We start from the raw sequence: 22,720 nt of genomic DNA, 5'->3' as shown, positions 1-22,720 counted from the left end.
AAGCACACCAGCAGCAAAATTCAACTACCAGTATCTTTTGGATTCAAATACAGACCAATTTTGGATAATCTGTATTTATTACAATATATAAACATTTTGGTATCACTTTAAACCTATCAAACAAGCAGGACAAATAACTAAACTCAGCAAAAAAAGAAACATCCCTTTTTCAGGACCCTGTCTTTCAAAGATAATTTGTAAAAATCCTAAACTTCACAGATCTTCATTGTAAAGGGTTTAAACACTGTTTCCCATGCTTGTCCAATGAACCATAAACAATTAATGAACATGCACCTGTGGAACGGTCATTAAGACACTAACAGCTTACAGACGGTAGGCAATTATGGTCACAGTTATGAAAACTTAGGGTACTAAAGAGGCCTTTCTACTGACTCTGAAAAACACCAAAAGAAAGATGCCCAGGGTTCTTGCTCATCTGCGTGAATGTGCCTTAGGCATGCTGCAAGGAGGCATGAGGACTGCAGATGTCGCCAGGGCAATAAATTGCAATGTCCGTACTGTGAGACGCCTTAGACAGCGCTACAGGGAGGCAGGACGGATAGCTGATTGTCCTCGTAGTGGCAGACCACGTGTAACAACACCTGCACAGGATCGGTACATCCGAACATCACACCTGTGGGACAGGTACAGGATGGCAACAGCAACTGCCCGAGTTACACCAGGAACGCACAATCCCTGCATCAGTGCTCAGACTGTCCGCAATGGGCTGAGAGAGGCTGGACTGAGGGCTTGTAGGCCTGTTGTAAGGCAGGTCCTCACCAGACATCACCGGCAACAACGTCGCCTATGTGCACAAACCCACCGTCACTGGACCAGACCGGACTGGAAAAAACGCTCTTCACTGACGGGTCGCGGTTTTGTCTCACATGGGGTGATGGTCGGATTCGCGTTTATCGTCAAAGGAATGAGCGTTACACCGAGGCCTGTACTCTGGAGCGGGATCGATTTGGAGGTGGAGGGTCCGTCATGGTCTGGGGCGGTGTGTCACAGCATCATCGGACTGAGCTTGTTGTCATTGCAGGCAATCTCAATGCTGTGCGTTACAGGGAAGACATCCTCCTCCCTCATGTGGTACCCTTCCTGCAGGCTCATCCTGACATGACCCTCCAGCATGACAATGCCACCAGCCATACTGCTCGTTCTGTGCGTGATTTCCTGCAAGACAGGAATGTCAGTGTTCTACCATGGCCAGCGAAGAGCCCGGATCTCAATCCCATGGAGCACATCTAGGACATGTTGGATCGGAGGGTACGGGCTAGGGCCATTCCCCCCAGAAATGTCCAGGAACTTGCAGGTGCCTTGGTGGAAGAGTGGGGTAACATCTCACAGCAAGAACTGGCAAATCTGGTGCAGTCCATGAGGAGGAGATGCACTGCGGTACATAATGCAGCTGGTGGCCACACCAGATACTGACTGTTACTTTTGATTCTGACACCCCCTTTGTTCAGGGACACATTATTCCATTTCTGTTAGCCACGTCTGTGGAACTTGTTCAGTTTATGTCTCAGTTGTTGAATCTTGTTATGTTCATACAAATATTTACACATGTTAAGTTTGCCTTAAATAAACACAGTTGACAGTGAGAGGACGTTTCTTTTTTGGCTGAGTTTTTGGCTGTTTGAATCTAGGTATACTTTTGACCAGTGGAGGCTGGTGGAAGGAGCTATAGGAGGACTGGCTCATTGTAATGGCTAGAATGCAAAAAATGTAACGGTATCAAACATATGGAAACCACATGTTTGACTGCGTTCTATTTATTCCATTGCAACCATTACAATGAGCCTGTCCTCCTATAGCTCCTCCCACCAGCCTTCACTGCTTTTGACTAGTCAACAATACAGTTTATGGTTATAATCCACTTGGATGGAAAGCTATTTAGATTTAACCAGATTTAAATTGTGAGTATGGGCTATAGATTTACATTTAATGTCCGTGTCTGTCAAATATGTAGAGTAGATATTCTGCATGTGATTATTTGTCCTTCATCACCTCATCCATCCCCCTGCCTAAGGGGTTTGACCCTGGCCTCCATGTTGCTGATGCGCTGCTTGACCTTGGCCTGGTATGTTGCCCACTCGGCAATCATTCTGGTGAACTTGATCGTCATGACCTCCATGTTGGTCTCCATCGTAAGGACTTTGTTCTCCATTTCTTTGGGGTCGGCCCTGTTTCCCAATTCCTCATCAATGAGGTTGTCTTTCATCAGGATGGCCTTGCCTTTCTCCTCCAGAGCGTACTTGGCGTCAGGGTACTCAGTGAGTGCATCCATCAGGTCATCTTTAGACAGGGCGAAGAGGTCAGAGTAACCCACGCTCCTGATGTTGGCTGTTCTTCTGTTGCCAGCCTTACTGCCCTTGATGCCCAGGATACTGAGATCTCCGAAGTACGCCCCATCGCTCAGCACACACCACTGTGTGACCCCGTCGTCCGCCACCACAGCCAGCTTCCCTTCTTTGATGATGTACATCTCTCGGCCAATGTCGCCCTTCTTACAGATGTAGTCTCCGGGGCTGAAGACCTGCGGCTGCAGCTTTAGCACAAGCTCGATCAGCAGGCCGGCTTCACAATCCTGGAAGATACGCACTTTCCTCAGCGTCTCCATGTGGACGTTGATGGCAATCTCAGCCTTCAGCTTGTCCGGCAGGTTCTTCAGAACCTCCTTCTCGTCGCAGGTCTTCTTCTCCGTCCACAGGTAGTCAAACCACTTGACCACCCTGGCCTCCAGGACCTTGGAGACCTTACGAAACTCCATGTACTGCTTGATGGAGTCGATCTTGGCCTGGAACTCGGCGCGTGCCGCATTCATGTTGGAGATCATGGCACCCACGTTACCGACAATGGTGGCAAAAATCAGCACGCCTGTGAGGAAGTCGGCGACGACAAACAGGTACTCGATGTCTCTGACAGGGGGCGGGGTCTCTCCAATGGTGGTCAGGGTCAGGGTGGACCAGTAGAGGCAGTAGACGTACTTCCTGGACAGCTGGCCCATCTCGGGGTCAGTGATGTTTGGGTACACCCAGGTGTCTGAGCCGAAGCCCAGGAGTTTGGAGAGGGCGTAGAAGACGCAAGCGTTCCAGTGGATGATGATCAGGATGTAAAGCACAAGGTTTCCGATTCTGAAAATGTTGGGGTAGTTAGTCCTGGTTTCCGTTCGGTCGAAGAACTCAAAGAGGCGCGCCATCTTGCCGAGGCGGTTGAATCTGAACTCTGGATTGTTGTAACCGTATGGAATGAAGGCAAGATCGGTAGGTATCATCGATATGATGTCATATTTAAATTGCTTCTGGGCTCGGTAGTGTTCTTTTAGTTTCACTGGGTCCTTCACGAGCAATCCTTGTTCCAGGAAACCTGTTGATGACATTTCAAAGCTTTATCGCAAATACTAAATTGTTAAACAAGGCTATGTTATGTAGAAATTATTTCAACAACCCTAAACAAGAATGTTTTTACCTGTCCTAGATCTCACAAACGTGTCAATGTAATAGATGACATCAGAAGTGTAGTCGAGAACCATCCACAGCATTACATAGTTGGCCTGCAGATCATTGAAACTAGCTCTGGGAGACAAGCAGAAACACAAGAGTATTGATCATTCACAATTACTCAACAATATCTTGGGAAACCATAAAACTGGAATCCTAAAACAGCACACACCTTGGCACCAGAAGCATTAAGTTGTAGAATGCTGGGACAGCTACTATTGTCAGCCATTGGTAGTACATATCTGTGGCGGGGTCAATGATCCACACTTCTTTACTGAAATAAACATAAAATACAAAGCTTTTTCCTGTTAACTTATAATCCGTTTTTTTTTGTTTATACATATAAGACATCCATATAACCATAGAAACTGAATATACTTACGGGGGATCCGGTTTCTTCTCATCCGGTTTCTTATCAGGTGGCTTCGGGGGATCCGGCTTCTTCTCATCCTTCTTCTCGTCTTTTTTGCTGAACACATTATTATTTTTCCACACATAATTTTATCAATCTCAATGAAGCATGTACTAACTACAGCACATAACACTATTATACAAGGGGAAAATAAGAGGATTATCTATAGCGGGTGTAATCAACCAAGCCTCGTTCGACCATCCTGATTTTGCAAGCTTACATTCTGTTTTTCTATATGAAGCAGATGAGGCTGGTGGGAGGAGTGGATGGGCTCATTGTAATGACTGGAATGGAATTAAATGGAATGGAGTTAAACATGTGGTTTCCATATGTTTGATGTGTTTGATACAGTTCCATTTATCCCCTTCCAGCCATTAAAATGAGCCCGTCCTCCTATAGCTGCTTCCACCAGCCTCCACTGATACGAAGTGAAAAGAAACAAAAGCGCAGCAATCGGGAGGGTGGATCAGGCTAATCAACTGAACTAACGTCACTCTTACAGATTTGTTTGGTGATATTGGATTGTAATGTTCATGGAGGGTGTTATTTGGTTTCAATTCGATTTTCCATTGCATGAAACTATGTGCAATGATTTATCAAGACCAGATGGGGGCAGCGTGCTACTGTCGGGTCAAGAGAGTAGTGACAGGTCTCTTGGCTTTCTCCTGATATTTCTTTGTCATTTGTCATGTTTTGTCCTCCAGTATGACATTTATAAAAACAAATATGTGTCTGATCACAATTATGTAACACAAAATACTTTGGAGAGTGACAGGGAGGGGGGAACAAAAGCATATACAGCTATTTATTTATAAGCATTTTGCTACACCTGCAATAACATCTGCTAAATATGTGTGTCACCAATAACATTTGATTTGATTAGATTAGTTACTACCTACATAGTAAATGAAAGGTTCTGAATACTTATGTAAATGTGATATTTCTATTTTTTATTTGTTATAAATCAGAAAAAATGTCTAAAAACCTGTTTTTGCCTTGTCATTATGGGGTATTGTGTGTTGATTGGTGAGGGGAAAAAAACAACATTAATTTTAGAATAAAAAGTTTTAACGTGACAAAATGTGGAAAAAGTCAAGGGGTCTGAATACTAACTGAACGCTATAGTTGGTCCACTTACTCATCCTTGTTGTTGCAGTTGTTCATATTGTATGCTGCAAGGGGCCATTGACCACTGCTTGAACAAGTATATAAATACACGTGTTAGCTTCAAATCTAAGTAGCTATTTCATTTCTAAGTCATAATAATTGCAACATGAGAGAAAGAGAAATTGAGCAAAACACAAACACACACACACACACACACACACACACACACACACACACACACACACACACACACACACACACACACACACACACACACACACACACACACACACACACACACACACACACACACACACACACACACACACACAGGGGCTCACTTCCTCCTGCGGACTTGGTCAGAGAGTCTGGTGTTGGACATGCTCTCTGCCCTCCAGGCCTCTCTGAACTCTGTGTGTGACTTCATGGTTGAGTCTAAAGGAAGGGCATCTGAGGGATGACTACTGTGAGATGACCAGCCCTTCACCAACACCATGAAGCGAGACAGCCTGAGAGAAATGCATTGTAATGTTGTTCAAACAATGTTCAAACATTGAGAAAACAACTATACATGCATTATAAAACAATGAGAAACAACTATACACACATTATAAATTATGAAGGATAAAAAACATATTAAAGTCTATTGACTTATTTCCATTGTAGTCCTCAAAATGGGCATAAATGTAAATAAGGATATGGAAAAAAGACATCTGCACTGACCTGGACATGCCTCCTGTCCCCGTGAAGGAGGGGTCCAGTTGGTCCTCATGGCTGCAGCGTAGAGAGGACACCAGGAAGAGAGTGAGGCCTCCACCATGCTAAAAATATACACTGAAATTGTACTAGCTTGGGACGTGTCAACATTTGTGTTTCCTGTGTTTGGAGTGTCACTACACTGAAATAAATCATGATCACACAGAACGCTTACTGGCATTCAAAAATGGAGTCTGTGTGTTGTTGGCTCTTCAAAGTAAAAGCTTTCAAATCCTAAACTAAACCCAAGCTGGTAAAATCCTGTAAATTTCTTACCTGCTGCCACTCTCAATCTGGTCCAGGTTGTCGGGGGTGTTTACCGAACAGTGGCCGTGGCTGGGATAAGACTGCTCCGTGCTGATCTTAGGCATCTTGGTTCACTCTATGGTCCCCAATGCATCAGGCTGGTGGACTGCTGTGAACAGAACAGAATAGTGAGGATACATTAGAGTAGGATACATGTAGGGTTTGATTATTTACATTGTTCAGTCTCACAAGTCAAAACAATTGTTTCTTAAGTATTAAATATACCTACAACTATAACGGAGACATTTCAATGTTGAAGCCTAGAAATTGACGCTACAATGTTCATATCAGTAGTTGTTTACCCCCACATTTTATAGTAATGTATCACAACTTTATAAAGTGTATGACTATGATTCAACTATCTATTCTAGGACAACTCTAGGTCTAGGATGACTCTGTCACTCTCATAGAGGGGAGAAGCGTGAATAGGGATTTTAAGGGATGGTGAACCACATGTCTCACTGTGGATTTAGAAGGGATTTTTACAGACTTAACAATGGTCTGAGAAGCTGTTCTAGAATAAGGAATGGCTGAGTCTTAAATGTAACACAGGATCAACTCCCTACACTGTCTTCTAAGAAACAAGTGTTTAAAATAAGCTCTTGGAAGGGCAAATAGTTGTATCTTTGAATAGGTTTCAGAGATTACATCTATCTACAGATATACACCTACACTGAGCGTACAAAACGTTAGGAACACTTGCTCTTTTCATGACAAAGTCTGAACAGGTGAATCCAGGTGAAAGCTATGATCCCTTATTGATGTCACTTGTTAAATCCACTTCAATCAGTGTAGATGAAGGGGAGGAGACGGGTTAAAGAAGGATTCTTAAGCCTTGAGACAATTGAGACATTTACTGTGTATGTGTGTCATTCAGAGGGTGAATGGGCAAGACAAAAGTTTTAAGTGCGTTTGAACGGGGTATGGTAGCAGGTGCCAGGCGCACAGGTTTGTGTCAACTACTGTAACGCTGCTGTTTTTTTCCGTGTGTATCAATAATGGCCCACCACCCAAAGGACATCCAGCCAACTTGACACAACTATGGGAGGCATTGGAGTCAACATGGGCCAGCATCCCTGTGGAACGTTTTCGACACCTTGTAGAGTCCATGCCTCGACTAATTGAGGCTGTTCTGAGGGCAAAAGGGGGTGCAACTCAATATTAGGAAGGTGTTCCTAATGTTTTGTACACTCCATGGCTGTATTATTTAATGACATATTCGTATATTTTTGTTTGTGTTTGTCATTCCGTTTTTATTTGGATACTGTCTTTGTGAATGGACTCAAATTATTTTCACAATTTGAATTCATACAAAATCTCACTTCATATAGACTGTTTCACGATTTTTACGTTGGACGTGTACTGACAAAGACATTTGCTTAATAACAACAACAAAAAACTCAAATGTGATCTAAAAAAAATACGATTTTTTTTTGTTGGTCCACAATCACAATGCACACAAGTGCATTATAGACTCCCACTGAAGTAATGCTTTGCTTTCCAAAGCGTTACATGCAAATGGTTCGGTGTATTGACATGACCTGCCCATAGTATGCCGTGTATGATATTTTGAAAGGCCCTGTCTGAACCTCAAATTGAACAATTAAATGAAACACGAGATTAGAAAAATAATACTGATACAGTAGTAAGGCATGATTGTATTATTCTGCGCAACATGTTTTATTTGAAATGAAAGAAAAACATTTTTGAAATGGAATATGAATTCGTGCTTATTTTTAAAATGTCAAATAACGGATTCACACGCATTCAATCTAACATTTTACAACCTGCATGCAAGGAATAATTAATGAATGAATTTATTAATCCACACATTTTACAACACTTTCGGGTAGGCTACATCTCTACTGTTAAGAATTACGAAGGAGACTGAATTAAATCCAATTTATTGACCTTTCCCCTTTCAGAATGTTTGATGTTTCCAATGTTTCCAATGTATCTATAATTTATGTTAACATGTCTTTATGGTTGATTATAAATTATTTCAGCAGCTGGTGATAATAATACAAATCTGTCAAAAAGGTTAGAATAAGGCCTACATCCTAGTTGTAATTTTTTTCATGACTTTTTCAAACTTTGAGTTAATTCATTGTGATTTAATTTAGTTATTTAGTTCATCCTATTTTTAACACAGTAGTCTGCTTAAATGTGATCTGATCAGAACGTCCTCACAAATTGCCTTACCAAGTAGCCAAAGCTGCTTGGATCTATCCTTCATTGTTGCTCCCGATTAAATTTAGGCTATACAAAAAACATTTTATCTAGCTATAACATTTGATGAATCCTATATTATTTGCAACAATACGGATAAATCAGTTGTTTCTTTAGACTACCACACAATTTGTGCAAATTTCTAGTCTAAATGTACCTGAATATAGTTTAGGGAAGGATAGTCCTCAAGCAAATGTCTTCGTCAAAGGAACTGTCGATGTGATATAATCCCATGTTTTACTCCTACGTTTCATAGGCTACACAAACGTTTTAAAATCATTAATTCCTCTCTAGACACGGCCTTACATTACTTTCAAATGATATACTAGTAGACACAACGACTTGGAATTATATTTCAGCACCCAGACCAGCTCCCCCTGTGTCCTTTATTACCCAAGCAGCCTTCTTTAAACCGTAACGAACTTCCGTCACCTTCATGAACAGTCATAAACTGCTTGGGGGGAAGAAGAGAGAGAAGGGAGGGATCTGTGAGCGCCACCGCTTGCTGCGAAGTGAAGTTTCTACAACGTTTAACGACTACCACATAAGGGCAGTATTAATTTAGTGTCGGAATTTTTGTCATTAGCCTACAGTTAGGTAAGAAAGTACTTGTTCAGGTGGTGAAGTCATATCATTTATCATTAGATGTTATATGAAACAAAGGGATGTAGTGCAACAGAGTCCTTGCAATGAGCCCTAAATGTCAGTCAGCCCTGGACCAGATGTCAGCTCTTCCACCAGGTTCGACTAAACAAGGTTCTAGACCAGTTTGCCATAAGTGCATGGTCATGAGAGCATATTAAGAAGGAAGACGGATTTATTCTTTGGCTCCAGTGAATAATAGAGCAGGAGTCAGAAGGATGAGATGAACTGGGGCTTAAAGAGGCTAAAAAGCTCATAGTCCATTAGAAATGTAGAGCGTAGCTCATACTCACCCCCTCTCCCTGCCTTCTTGAAAATGAGTCCCTAGACTCCCACTTAGCAACAATGCTCCTCCGTTGGGACTGAAAGATGTGCTATGTGTTGCTCCTCACCTGCATAATGACAGATAACAAGAAATGTCCCCTACCGGATTGGATAAGTGGTCGAAATATGGGGTAAATTCCACCTAGCCTATCAGAGGACAAGGTGAAAATATTATAATGTTCCAGACACCTATCCACTCCATTCATATCTACACAAGTGTCTTGTGGGTAGGGGTCGATTTAGGACTGGGTGATTGGTATTGTGTCGTATCAGGCAGGTAGTTTACCTACAGTTTACAAATACAGGAAGAGCCAAGTGCCATTTTCTGCCCTTAGCTTGGTAGGACACAGTTGGGGCTCTTCTTTCCTTCAGCACAGCCTGGGCCATGAGCTGCTGTGAGATGTCACCGATGTTCAGAATGTCTCACCCACTAGGCTGCTCTACTGCATGGCCACAGAGGCCCCATCCACCTGGGAAAAGAGGAGAAGACACAGGGGAAATCCTCCGTCCTCCATCTGTAGAACAGAAGTTCTAATCTTAGATTTAAGACTCCAGCATGTCCCTAGATCCACTAATGTGTTTCCCTGGTCCAAGTGTTAAGTCAGTGCTTGTCATGACGGACTTAAGGAACCGCAGAGGCACCCGAATGAACGTGAGAGTAAAGCAATTAATTAGTTGTTCAGAGAGTGCTTCTCCACTACCACAGCTATAAATACTTATCAAGGGCTCAGAAATAGACATTGAATTAACAGTCATTAATAAAAGGCTAATTCTGTCCAACAACAATTCCAGAAACTGCATGACCTGTCCTGTTGGTTGTGAGATGTAGGTGTTTACTGTCCATACAACGTTAGATAAAGGGCCAGAAAAGTGATTGTGTGACTGTGGGACATGCATTTGTACCAGGCACCCTCTTCAAATAGTAGACTAAATCTACACTGATGTAATATTAGAGGCATAGATGGAGGTTCAGAGTCCATAGACTGAAATTGTCTTGAAGTCTTTTTGTTTGTGTTTTATTTGTCTTTACGTTTGAACCTTGTGTACTCCAAAAGCCTCCTTGTGGCCAGACTGCAGTCACTGTCACTGTGGGATTAGTACTTACAAAGGAGATTGCCTCTAATCTTTTGATGGTATTTGGACATTCACGAGAGAGGCAATGACAACTGCAGTCAGCAGGGAAGAAGTTATCAAGAAGAGTTTTCAGGGTGATCTTCAGGGTCTCCCACAATACAGTTTATCAAAATATCCAAATGTATCCTAATATGGAGGAGCCACTTCCTTTTCTCTCACATGAGAAATCATTGATCTTGTGAGATTGTGTGTCTAACCATGATACCAATGATTCACTCCATCCTAGGCGTCATTGTCAATGTGCTGAGGGATCAATTAAACATCTCTTTATGCTGGAATAAACAGGCCAATACAAATCATACACTGCTGTCCTGGAGCATTTCCTAGTATTTCCATATATTCCAGTTTATTAGGTACACCCACCTAGTACCGGGTCGGACCCCTCTGCCTCCAGAACAGCCTGAATTCTTTGGGGCATGGAAACATTGCTCAATGGGACCTAACGTGTGCCAGGAAGACATTCCCCAAACCATTACACCACTGCCACCAGCCTGTAACGTTGACACCAGGCAGGATGGGCGATGAACTCATGCTGCTTTTCGCCAAATCCTGATTCTGCCATCAGCATGACGCAACAGGATCTGGGATTTGTCGGACCAGGCTATGCTTTTCCAGTCCTCAATTGTCCAGTGTTGTTGATAGTGTGCCCACTGGGGCTTCTTCTTTTTGTTTTTAGCTGATAGGAGTGGAACCAGGTGAGTGACAAGAACCGAGGAGTTATGCGTTCTAAGATGCCTGTACTGCGCCTTTATTTGCCTGTTTGTGGCCCGCCTGTTAGCTTGCACGATTCTTGCCATTCTCCTTTGACCTTTCATCAACGAGTTATTTTCCCCCACAGGACTGCCGCTGACTGGATGTTTTTTGTTTCGCGCACCCTTCTTGGTAAATTCTAGACACTGTCGTGTGTTAAAAGCCCAGGAGTCCGGCCGTTTCTGACATACTGGAACTGGCGTGCCTGGCACTGATGATCATACCACGCTCAAAGTCGCTTAGGTCACTAGTTTTTCCCATTCTAACTTTCAATCGAACAGTAACTGAATGCCTCGATGCCTGTCTGCCTGCTTTTTATAGCTAGCCAAAGCCACGTGACTCACTGTCTGTAGAAGCCAACCATTTTCGCGAATGGGGCGGTGTACCTAATAAACATCCCTACACATGGGCTACGCACATAAGACCCCAAATGTGTTAACCAAACCACACATTCAAAGACTCACAAAGGACACACATCAGGGAACTAAGACATTCATAGTAAAGTCTCTGTATAATACCCCAGATATAATAATAATAATAATCATACATATGATTTGGCAGACACCTTTCAGGACACTCATGGACATCTTACATTAAAGTGCCTACATAAAATCTAGTGCATATCCTCAGCCAGATCTAGACAGGACTGTTAACATGAGAGTATGTAAATTGGGATTAGTGAAGAGGGCATGGCTTTTCCTTTGGGTTTCTTCATATTATCTCATAGGCTCAATCCACTTTTGCAGGTTTAGTAAAATGGAAAGACCCACAGGTTGGTCAGGGGTGGCCAACCGTCCTCCTGGAGAACTACAGTACTGGGTGTCTGTAAAACAATAACCATTTGTTAGATATTATGCTTCATTGTTGGCTCACCTATTTATTTATTTTAACATTTTATACAGATGGCGGGTCATAAAGTTTAACATTTGTGGCATAATATAAATTATTATGATGAACAAAACATTTTTGCTTTTTATCACTGAGGATCAATCAAATTCATGATCTGTTATCTACATAATCTGTTATCTACTTGCCCTGTGCTGTAAAGCCTAACCCATCACCATCCTGTATGTCTCCAGCAGTGGAGGCTGCTGAGAGGACGACGGCTCATATTAAACACTGTTTGATACCATTCCAGTCACTCAATTCCAGCCATTGTTATGAGCCGTCCTCCCTTCAGCAACCTCCACTGGCCTCCAGGCAGTTGTTTATTTTAGTGTGTTGTGGGTAAACGCAACAATAATTGCTAAACCCATGTGCATTTCTAATTGCTTAACCATCTTTCGCTTCACTCCATTCACACCACTGGGTCCCTGATCTGCCCTACTAACTGTGCAGTTGTCAAGGTAGAGGAACACCTTTGTGTCCTGGGGGGCCTGTATTATCTCCCCTAGGACCCAGCACTAGGGCATATGGACCTTGCACGGAAAACAATTGGCCATATATCAGCAAAACAAATTGAATGTCTGCATGCTGATTGTTGCTCCCTTCAAATAAACTCAGGGAAGGAGTCACAGATGATATGAGGTACATTTACTTTAGTGTATTAAAGTGTGTCATACATTATAACTTGGATTTGATGGCGTCATTGGGTTATGGTGTCATTTGGGTCATACAAATATATTGTGAGTGTGTTTTTCCCCATTCTCGCTAACTTTATTTGGGGATATTGAAATTTGATTGGGAAATTATGTAGCATTGCTGCCCTCTGGAGTTGAAATGTATTATTCCACTTGATCTTCATCCATCATTTTAATGAAAAGCAACGCGTAAGGATGATAATCAGATATTCATAATGCATTAGTAATGCCTGACCTGTGTCTAAAAATTCCTGTCTGTCATGTGAACTGATAGAGATGGTGTCTGCTAAGAGAAAAGACACGTTATACATAGCGCCTGTCTAGTCTTAACAAAACGTTAAACATTTAACTGCTATAATTTAAAAAAAGTGAAATCTATGAAGTCTGGAACTGCTGATAAAAAATATTATGTATGAACATGGAACATAACTTTTATGACTGTTGCAAGTGAAATAGAAAATAGAAATGAAGGATGTAAAAACACTAAAACGTGTGATAAGGTCGAGGGGCAAAGACCAAAGTACTTGCTCTTGTGCTGTTGCCAAGTGCCAACTGCACTGTTCACAGTGTCCACAAAGTTTCCTCGTGTCACTGCTTGCGCTCAATGTTTATAGCTAGGAGCACACGATCATAGTGATGCAGTCAGAGCAGAAGAATGGCGCAAGCAGAAAGAACACCGAGTTTCCTTCACTTGCCAGTGAGGGGAAAAACGTCTTGTTTCGGATATCTTCGTGTTTTATTTTTTGCACTTTTTCATATAGCTCAGGCAAATAAACAAGGTTTGTATTTTTAGTTGTCATTTTTTTCGCTACATTTAGCCAGCAAGTGTACTATTGCTAGCTAGTAAGCTAGCAAGCTTAGCTACCGTTAACGACCTAACGTTAGCCTGTGTTCAAGACTAGAGCCAAGGTGTCCAGTGATTGAGGGGGGTGTCGGCTTGTATTTGGACTGGCTTAGTAAAGGACATGGCTCAATAGCTAAATGTAATACTTGGTTGCATTATGACCAAACTAGCTAGTTAATATAGTCACACATTCCTAACCAGTCCAGTCGCTTCTTTAACGTGTCGGTAACGTCGTTACCCAAGCTAGCTAAAGTGGCCCTTGAGATTTCAAGCGGAAACGTTAGCTAACTAACGTAGCTAGCTCAATTGTTTTGCTAGCTCCAGTCATGTTTCACTGACTATCCTGAACTTAGTTAGCTAACGTAATCATTTGGATATCTATCGCTAGTCCTGAGTAACTTGTCATCAACCTTCACGTAGCTAATGTTAGTGCTTGTCACACTGGTTTAGCTGTTCTTTTAAACCAGGAAATAAGTGGTATTTTTAGTTTGTCAAGACCGACAAGTTCAAGTTAATTGATTTGTCATTTTATATATAAGCTACACATTATATACATCATGGACTGGAGTACAGTGCAACGACATGCTTACTAGGTGTGTTCATTTAGCAGGTTAACATTTTTTCTTAGCTTATTAGCAAAGCAAACCACTATCTAGCTAGCTATCCTAGTAACGTTATGTTTCATACAGTCAGAATTAAGCCCATTTCTCACTAGGATAAACAACACAGTAGCTAGCTAGATGGCTACAGTTGTTTAGGGAAGCATTCGTTTGCTAGTACACCTTCCATATCCAATGAACTGTAACATTGAAAACTAAAAATGTAGCCTATAGCTAGGGTGAAAAGGAGAACTGTTTCCACCAGCAGTTTCAATGTGTGAAGCAGTGGTGGGTTGAGTTTAAATGCCACAGTTGAAATGCTTCCTGTCTAAAGTATGGCTGTTTTCTGCATTGCTGAACATAATCATGACATGTTTAAGGAATGCACTGAAAATGGTGACCTATATGCACACTTAACACACCCTACCAATAACAGAGACATGGATATTTTCATCTGTTTTCTGCTGTGTTTACGGTTGTCAAGTCAACTCTGCCACTTCCTGCAGAATGTAATTATGGGGGGTCTTTTAATAACTGTTGACAAATTGTGTCTCCACAGCATTCATCCAATCAGACACAATCTTAGAGGTACTTCACTTTGGTGAGGGAGGCCTCTTGCAGGTAAAGACACTGTTTCCTTACACTCCCCTCCTAGTGACCACAGACAGGCACATGACCCTCCCTATACAACATGCACAGCTGAACACACTATCATGCTACTATGTAGTTACTCAGTAAACACGAGGTGAATAGCAGCCTGTGAAATCAAGTATAATCGCTGTAAAAATTAAGATGAGATCAGTATCTTCTTAAAGCTGTAACTTTCACTTTCTCTGCTATATGTATTTTTACCCACTTAGTCTGTGGTTAGCCTTTATCGGGTGTCCTTGGTCGTGTGCTGTTCACTGTTTCAGATGAGACAAACCACAGCCAGGACTTGTGAGATGTCCAAAAGGACATTATTGACAGTTATACTACCCAGATATCACAGTTTACAAACATGTCACTGTTTATAGAGGCTAGTTAGCTCTGGTCGGCCTGGCGGGGTCAGCACATCTTTGTATCCACTGTCCATCCCACATGTCACTGCTCTGAAAGTCAGTCACCCCTCCTCTCTCCACCACTGTTCACCTGAGCACCTCGCCTGCCTGTGCTGATTGGCCTTAACAGATTAGTTGAGGGCTCAACTCATTTAAACCCCCCTGTGGAGTGTTTGCATAGTAGATAAACATCCCCTCTTTATCTATGGTCAAATAGGCCTAGAATTGCAAAAAAGTTGAGGTAATGGTAAGAAACAACAGGTAGACTGCCACCACTTCACAGGTTAAATGGTCCTAGATGAACAAGGGCAGTAGTTGTGTAAATAGAGATGATGCATAAACATGGCAAAGGCCGGTTTGATTGAAGGAGGTCCATAGTCAGAGACGTTAAGTTTTTGCTGGTTTTGATGCTTGAATCACTAGTGCAAAATATGATTTTTCAATTAGCAGTGAGGTGGATATAGAGTTAATACAGCACATTCTGAATCCAATGCAAATTGGGCACCAGGTTTGGGTTCAATTGATGGGTGTCAGACAAGGCCTTTGGTGGAAACACTTCTGTTTGACTGCTGTTATAAAACATTTTAAAATGACATCATCATCATGTCAGTACTGCTCAAATTTGCATGCACCAGCACGTCTTACTTTCTTATTTGCCTTCGACTTTCTGCATCTAGACTTGGATGTTTGTTCTGATGATATCATTAGGAGTGGGATAACTTTCTTTTTGTTCCTACATTTTGAGCCGTGTCATGTCAGACTAGAGCTATGAAGATCGCCTGGTGCTCATCTGAGGGTTACCTGAAATTGATTTTTTTTTTTGTTTTACAGATAGAGCCTGACCTTCACCTGGGTTCATATCATCAAAAAAGGTATGATGTATATTTTTTTTATTATATTTGAATGCACCTATGACTGTCTCTGAGAGAACCATATTTGTTGTTGCAGGCCACAATGACTGTAAACACTTAATTCATTAAACATCCTTATGTAACACCAGTCGTACCTAGATAGATAGACTCTAAATGGGATGGTAAACCCTGGCATTCGAATCACATCTCTACTCAGCTTATCTATGCCTGAGTCTTTATGGCTGCTAGCCAATTCCATATGTAGCGGCTTAGCTTCGTAGGAGACTGATCCTCCGTTTGCCACACCTTGTTCTCATTTCCATCAACATAGTCATGCTCTTGGAGGTGGGGCTGGTTGGCTGGCTGCTGGGAGGTGGAGCTGGTCGACTGGCTGCTGGGTTTCACTGGAGGTAGACGACGGGAGGGTGTGGGTCTGTGTGTGTCCTAGTCACTATGGAGACAGTGGAGGGATGTTAAGAGTTTTCAGGAGGCTCAATCAGAGCCCCCCTGCATCAAGGCAGTGTTAGGATCACATCGGGAGGGGACTAGGTTTACATAGCATGTGGACAGACATCATCGTTAAAAAAGAGAAGTGGATTCCATAAAGTCTCACCCTGTGAATACGTTCCCCCTTTTATACCTCGGTTATGAAGCTTTCAGCCAAACTAGGTGGCAGTTCGCTACACTTAACCTTGGTGGCATTTAGAAGAACCGGTCTGAAACATGTTAATCCTCTTGAATAATCAGTGTGTCCTGCCTTGCATTCCTCAGGCCAGGTTAACCGTCACCCTCAGCCAATGAGGTTTCTCCAGATCAGAGGCCTGTCTCTTTCCTTAAGTAAACACACACACACACACACACACACACACACACACACACACACACACACACACACACACACACACACACACAGGTGAACTAAACAGGCTTCCAGGGATTGTTTGGCAATCTGTGTGTTTCTGTGCTAGGGTCACAAACTAACTCAATCTGCACAGTGCACTCCACACCGGCGGCACACGCCCATCAGGCAGAACTACATGTGGCGTGACATAATAAGTCGGTCAGATCATCATGAGAACCACATCAGAAAACATGGATGGGATGGAAGGCCACGGTGCAGCACGTCATCGTGGCGATTGTCAACATCAGCAGGATTTCTTTCCCATGACGACGTGTGTGCCCTAGGTCTGTTTAGGTGTAAAAATCTATTAGTGTAAAAATAGCCAAAGCACAGGCCTTGGTTAGGATGTTTGAGTGCTTCTCTCCAGGGCTTTAATGGCTCCTTCACACGAATCTATTTGGTCTGAAAGTGTCTTACTCCACCTTTATCACTTTCCTTCATCTGCTCTGAAACTAACAGAGACTATTATGGTGGATGGGATCATGTGAGTTTTAGTAAGTTTCACAGAGGGATCTCTCCTCAGTATTTACTATTTTCTACATTGTAGAATAATTGTGGAGGCCAGGTCATCTGATGCAGCCCCATCACTCTCCTTCTTGGTCAAATAGCCCTTATACAGCCTGGGGTTGTGTTTTAGGACATTGTCCTGTTGAAAAACAAATGATAGTCTCACTAAGCACAAACCAGATGGGATGGCGTATCGCTGCAGAATGCTGTGGTAGAGATGCTGGTTAAGTGTGTCTTGAATTCTAAATAAATCAGTGTCACCAACAAAGCACCATCACACCACCACCTCCATGCTTCAAGGTGGGAACCACATATGCGGAGATCATCCGTTCACCTACTTTGCGTCTCACAGAGACATTGCGGTCTAATGTCCATTGCTTGTGTTTTTTGGCCCAAGAGAGTCGCTTCTTATTGATGTCCTTTAGTAGTGGTTTCTTTGCAGCAATTCGACCATGAAGGCCTGCTTCACGCAGTCTCGTCTGAACAATTGATGTTGAGATGTCTGTTACTTGAATTCTGTGAAGCATTTATTTGGACTGCAATCTGAGGTGCAGTTAACGCTAATGAATTTATCCTCTGCAGCAGAGGTAACTCTGGGTCTTCCTTTCCTGTGGCGGTCCTCATGAGAGCCAGTTGCATCGTAGCGCTTGGTTTTTGCGACTGCACTTGAAGAAACGTTCAGAGTTCTTTACATTTTCCGGATTGACTGACCTTCATGTCTTAAAGTAATGATGGACTGTCATTTCTCCTTGCTTATTTGAGCTGTTCTTGCCATAATATGGACTTGGTCTTTTACGAAATAGGGCTATCTTCTGTATTCCCACCCCTACCTTGTTACAACACAACTGATTGGCTCAAACGCATTAAGAAGGAAATAAATTCCACAAATGAACTTTTAACAAGGCATACCTGTTGAGTAGGTGGAATGAGTAGGTGTATCAACTTTTGACTGGTTCTCTCTGTGTGTGTGTGTGTGTGTGTGTGTGTGTGTGTGTGTGTGTCTCTATCTCTCGCACACACACACACACGTTGCCAAAATGCAGTCTGGATAACTATTTTTAATCCTATGTTGATAGTTAATGTACCAATTATATGACAATGGAACAACACACACCATTCAGATTTTACTGACTTACAGTTCATTTAAGGAAATCGGTCAATTGAAATAAATTGATTTGGCCCAAATATATGGATTTCACCAGACTGGGAATTAAGTTGTGAAGCCTGTTGGACGTACTGCCAAATTCTTTAAAACAACGTTGGAGGCCGCTTATGGTAGAGAAATTAACATTAAATTCTCTGGCAACAGCTCTGGTGGACATTCCTGCTGTCAGCATGCCAATTGCATGCTCCCTCAACTTGAGACGTCTGGGGTGTTATGTGACAAAACTACACGTTTTAGAGTGGCCTTTTATTGTCCCCAGCACAAGGTGCACCTGTGTAATGATCATTCTGTTTAATGAGGTTCTTGATATACGTCAGGTGGATGGAATATTTTGGCAAAGGAGAAATGCTCACTAACAGGGATGTAAACTAATTTGTGCACACAATTTGAAAGAAATAATCTTTTTGTGCGTATGGAACATTTCTGGGATCTTTTATTTCATTTCATGAAACATGGGACCAACACTTTTTTTTTTACATGTTGCATTTTATTTTTATGTATTCATTCTGATAGACCCTAATAGCAACAGCTCATATCGATGTCAATGGAGTCCCCTCACGCCTCCCTCTCTGTTCACCTTTGTCCTCTTAGTTGACTTGATTCCTCTCCATTGTTTGTGTAAACATCCCTAAGGGCAATTACGTTTATAGCTCTCTTATCTAGAAGTGTTGGCTTAAACCAGTACTTAGATTGGAGGAAGTTGGTATAACCCAGTTGAAGGAAGTGATGTCTCAAAGGTATAGAAATTCATTTAATTACAAAATGAAATGGAATGGCACTGAAGGGTCTCTCTGCATAAAGTGAATTGCTTGAAGAGCAAGGAATTCAATTGAGAGATCAATACAAATGGAAAAGCAAGGTGGTGAATGGATTTTGTAGCGAAAATGTACGTTGTTAGTTATTGTATGCATGTGCCTTTTTAAAGTCTGACTTGATTATGAAGGTTAATGTCCTGACTCCAGGGCAGCATGTGTGTATGAGGATGCAGGCGGTGCTCAGAAGAGCCTTATGTTGTGGTTGTCTGGTATGGCTGCAGGTGCCTGTTCTATTACACACTGGAGTGTCTGGTCTACTGTTTCTAACAGCTGAGATGCCGTGTTTGCACTTCGTCATCAGTCTCTGAAGATTATCTCACAAATGGTTTATCAAGACACAACTTTTCCAGCACTACAGATTTAGCAATTTAGCAAAGTTCTGCTTTGGCTATTTAGATCAGTTTCGATTCAGTTGAAAGAGCCCCCATGGTTAACTTTTATTTAACCTTTATTTAACTAGACAAGTTAAATACGCAAGCCTGGCAATTTTCCTTTCACTTTGACTTGAGGTTTCTGTCCACAACACCAAGGACTGATTGACCAGCAAAAGCATGAAATAACACCGCGGCTTGTGTATTTCCTCTCCAGATGACGAGTTGTGTTCAGCTTGTAAATAGCAGTTATTCATTGTCTAGTCAGCATCGTGTTGAAGCCAAGATTAGATTTAGTAACACGTGGTTAATCTGTTTTCTTAATTTTATTAACCTTTCTCTGTTTTATTTTTGTCTTTCCGTTGCTTAGGCGTCACACCAGTTATTATATATAATGCAGTAGGTGTCTATTTATCATGGTTCCACCTCTTCTGGCTAGCAGCCAGTATCATTTAGCTTTCTTTTACATTTCTCTACAATATGCAGAAGATTCATTATCAGATTCACTTTATCCCCTGGCCAGCATTCATCAGGTTTAAAGTTCTCTAGACAATGTCTATAATATTCAGAAGAGACTTTTGCGTTGTTCAGTTGCTTAGTTGGAACAGGAAATGGCTTGTGGCTTTTTAGTCACGATGCTGACTGACGATGCATCTTTTTTTATAGGCTAAACTTCGCACCTCTCCTCCACCCACGGCGAACTAACACCGCCAAGCGTCCCATCTATCTGCTGACAGTTTTTTTTTTAAGCGTTCAGTCTACATCAGAAGTTGGCCAATGCACGCCACGCAGAAAAGCAATGTCTTAGTATTTGCGTTTTGAAACCTCAAGAATTTAGAGTGATTGATTGGCTGTTACACGGGGGCCTTTTTCAGTCAGTCAGTGGCCCATTATGACCATTTAAACAACACATGATGTGGCTTTGTTTGTACTCTAAAGCTATAGGGGGAAAACTACAGGGAATCTACCTCTGTTCATATTATTTATAATGTAATCTACAATTAATATAAGTTGAACACCGTCTGCATTGTTCGCCACCTGCAAATGTATGTTCAAACGCAATTATAAACGCTGCAAAATGCAGGAGTGGAGGAGTCATTCTGGGAGAGGTCTGGTTGGTTGTATAGCTCTGTAAACACACAAACACACACAGACAGAGGGGTGTGTGTGATTTACCCAGCTGAAGGTCAATCTCCCATAGCGACATTAAGAGCATGTGCAGTTCTTTTCCGCCTTGCTCTCTTAGAGCACACAAGACCACAGTAGTAGCACAACTAAGTTCTAATGTACAACTATGACTTCATAGAGTTAATTTGTATTCCAAGTGTAGGCCTTGGAAACCAAGGAATAATAAAAACATATATTCCTTGTTGCACTCCTACTTAAGAAGCAAATGAGTTCCTGACGTTGCATAACATTGGTCATGGATCCACAGTGACACCTTTTTATGGCCTGTGTGCTGTCGGCTTATACGTGTTGTTCAGTGAAGTCATACTGTCTGTGGCGTGTGCAGGGAGCGGTTTCCCTTTTGGGTGCCTTGTTTCTCATGGAAAGATCTTGTTTGTCTGAGCTGAATACACATGCAATGACACATCTGTTTAATGCATATCTCTGACTTCAATTATCTTTGCAAAAACTATTTTTGGGGGAAATTACAATATGTAGTCATAGTCAGTCAAAATTATATAGGGGAAGCAACCTTGCAGTAGATCACTTGTTTTTGCAAAGCAGGTTTGGCAGGTTTCCTGTCTTGTTTTGGCGGTTGCCCTGAACTTTTACATGTTAACATGATTTGCGTTACACACACAAACACTCCTCCTGGAACATGAGCGTTAGGCAATAGGAAGTAGGACTGCAGCATGGATGAAAAGCCGTCCTTGTTTCCCTTCTCTTCCTCACTATGGTTCCTGTTTTTTCTCCCACAGCTCACCCTTACAGAGAGGGAACAGCAGGCCCATACGCTTTGAGCCGCCAATGCTGGACTTCCATGAACAGTGAGTTAACTTCCTCTAGCTACAGATACACCTGCAAGTAGCCTAGCGCTTAGAGCGTTGGGCCAGTAACCGTGAAGGTAGCTAGTTCGAATCCCCAAGCCAACAAGGTGAGCCATCTGTCAGTGTGCCCTTGAGCAAGGCACTTAACTCTAATTGCTCCTGGGTCGCCGTTGATAATGGCAGACCCTGGCCGTGACCCCACTCGCCGACGGTGTCTCACCCCATTGTCCGAGGGTGTCTCAGGGAGAGTTGGGTTATGTAACAAAAACACATTTCCAATTCACACGTGTTTAACATAGGGCTGGGCGGTAGACCGTATTTTCCTATATACCGGTATTTATGCACGGACCGGTTTGGGTGTTTACTTTACCTTCTATAACTGTATTTGAATGTTTGGTTTGTTAAATGTGATACGCCGTGTGTAACGTCCATTTTTATAGTTTACTCCTCTACTTGAGTCATCTCTCTCTCTCTCTCTCCATGCTGCTTTCCACACAGACCTAGTCCCACCCCCTGTCACTCAAGGACCGCATTTGTTGTTGCTTGACCACGACACTTTCGTTCAGACTGCATGGTCAACGCACAATATGCAACAATGTTGATGACAACGATGTTGCCACTTTGATCTTAATATAAATCCACAAGCGTTCTATAATTACATTATTCGTTTGTTTCTTACATCTGCAAACAGCTAGTTTGTATTTTCTTAGCAACTTAAGCTAAATCGTGTTAGCCAGTTAATAAAAGTACTGAGTCAGATCAAACGTAGCTAGCTAATACAGCCTGATACCAGTACTGGTGGAGACTTAAATCAGCATGTTGTTTGTGCAACAGTATCTTCTAAATCAAAGAGGAATAGGCAAAGCATGAATACGTTGGCTATATGAATA

The 22,720-nt window shown here is 42.2% G+C and overlaps 2 protein-coding genes across 4 annotated transcripts in view; one reads left to right on the top strand and one right to left on the bottom strand.

The window, feature by feature from the left end:
• Nucleotides 1–1,354: 1,354 nt before the first annotated feature.
• On the bottom strand, nt 1,355–8,744 carry LOC106574741 (cyclic nucleotide-gated channel cone photoreceptor subunit alpha). Of its 2 annotated transcripts, none has more exons than XM_045698008.1 (9): nt 8,471–8,744; nt 6,055–6,193; nt 5,746–5,796; nt 5,364–5,531; nt 5,054–5,110; nt 3,886–3,972; nt 3,676–3,777; nt 3,472–3,578; nt 1,355–3,369 (listed from the first exon to the last, which is right to left on the bottom strand). In XM_045698008.1, exons 2-9 carry the CDS (start codon nt 6,147–6,149, stop codon nt 2,012–2,014), a joined length of 2,025 nt encoding a protein of 674 aa, XP_045553964.1. In that variant the 5' UTR covers nt 6,150–6,193; nt 8,471–8,744; the 3' UTR covers nt 1,355–2,011. The 2 variants fall into 2 exon arrangements, with proteins under 2 accessions (XP_045553964.1, XP_045553966.1); XM_045698010.1 differs by having other exon boundaries at nt 5,054–5,107.
• Nucleotides 8,745–13,274: 4,530 nt separating this feature from the next.
• The window catches only part of LOC106575711 (transmembrane protein 131), a 35,848-nt gene continuing 26,402 nt past the window's right edge, over nt 13,275–22,720 (top strand). For both annotated transcript variants that reach the window (XM_045698007.1, XM_045698006.1), the window contains exons 1-4: nt 13,275–13,522; nt 14,746–14,807; nt 16,058–16,098; nt 21,762–21,830. In XM_045698007.1, coding sequence (XP_045553963.1) covers nt 13,399–13,522; nt 14,746–14,807; nt 16,058–16,098; nt 21,762–21,830 — 296 coding nt within the window. In that variant the 5' untranslated portion in view covers nt 13,275–13,398. The remainder of the gene's footprint in view (nt 13,523–14,745; nt 14,808–16,057; nt 16,099–21,761; nt 21,831–22,720) is intronic.

Source organism: Salmo salar, chromosome ssa16, assembly GCF_905237065.1.
Source record: "Salmo salar chromosome ssa16, Ssal_v3.1, whole genome shotgun sequence".
Lineage (NCBI taxonomy): Eukaryota > Metazoa > Chordata > Actinopteri > Salmoniformes > Salmonidae > Salmo > Salmo salar.
This window is presented reverse-complemented; position numbering and strand designations above follow the sequence as displayed.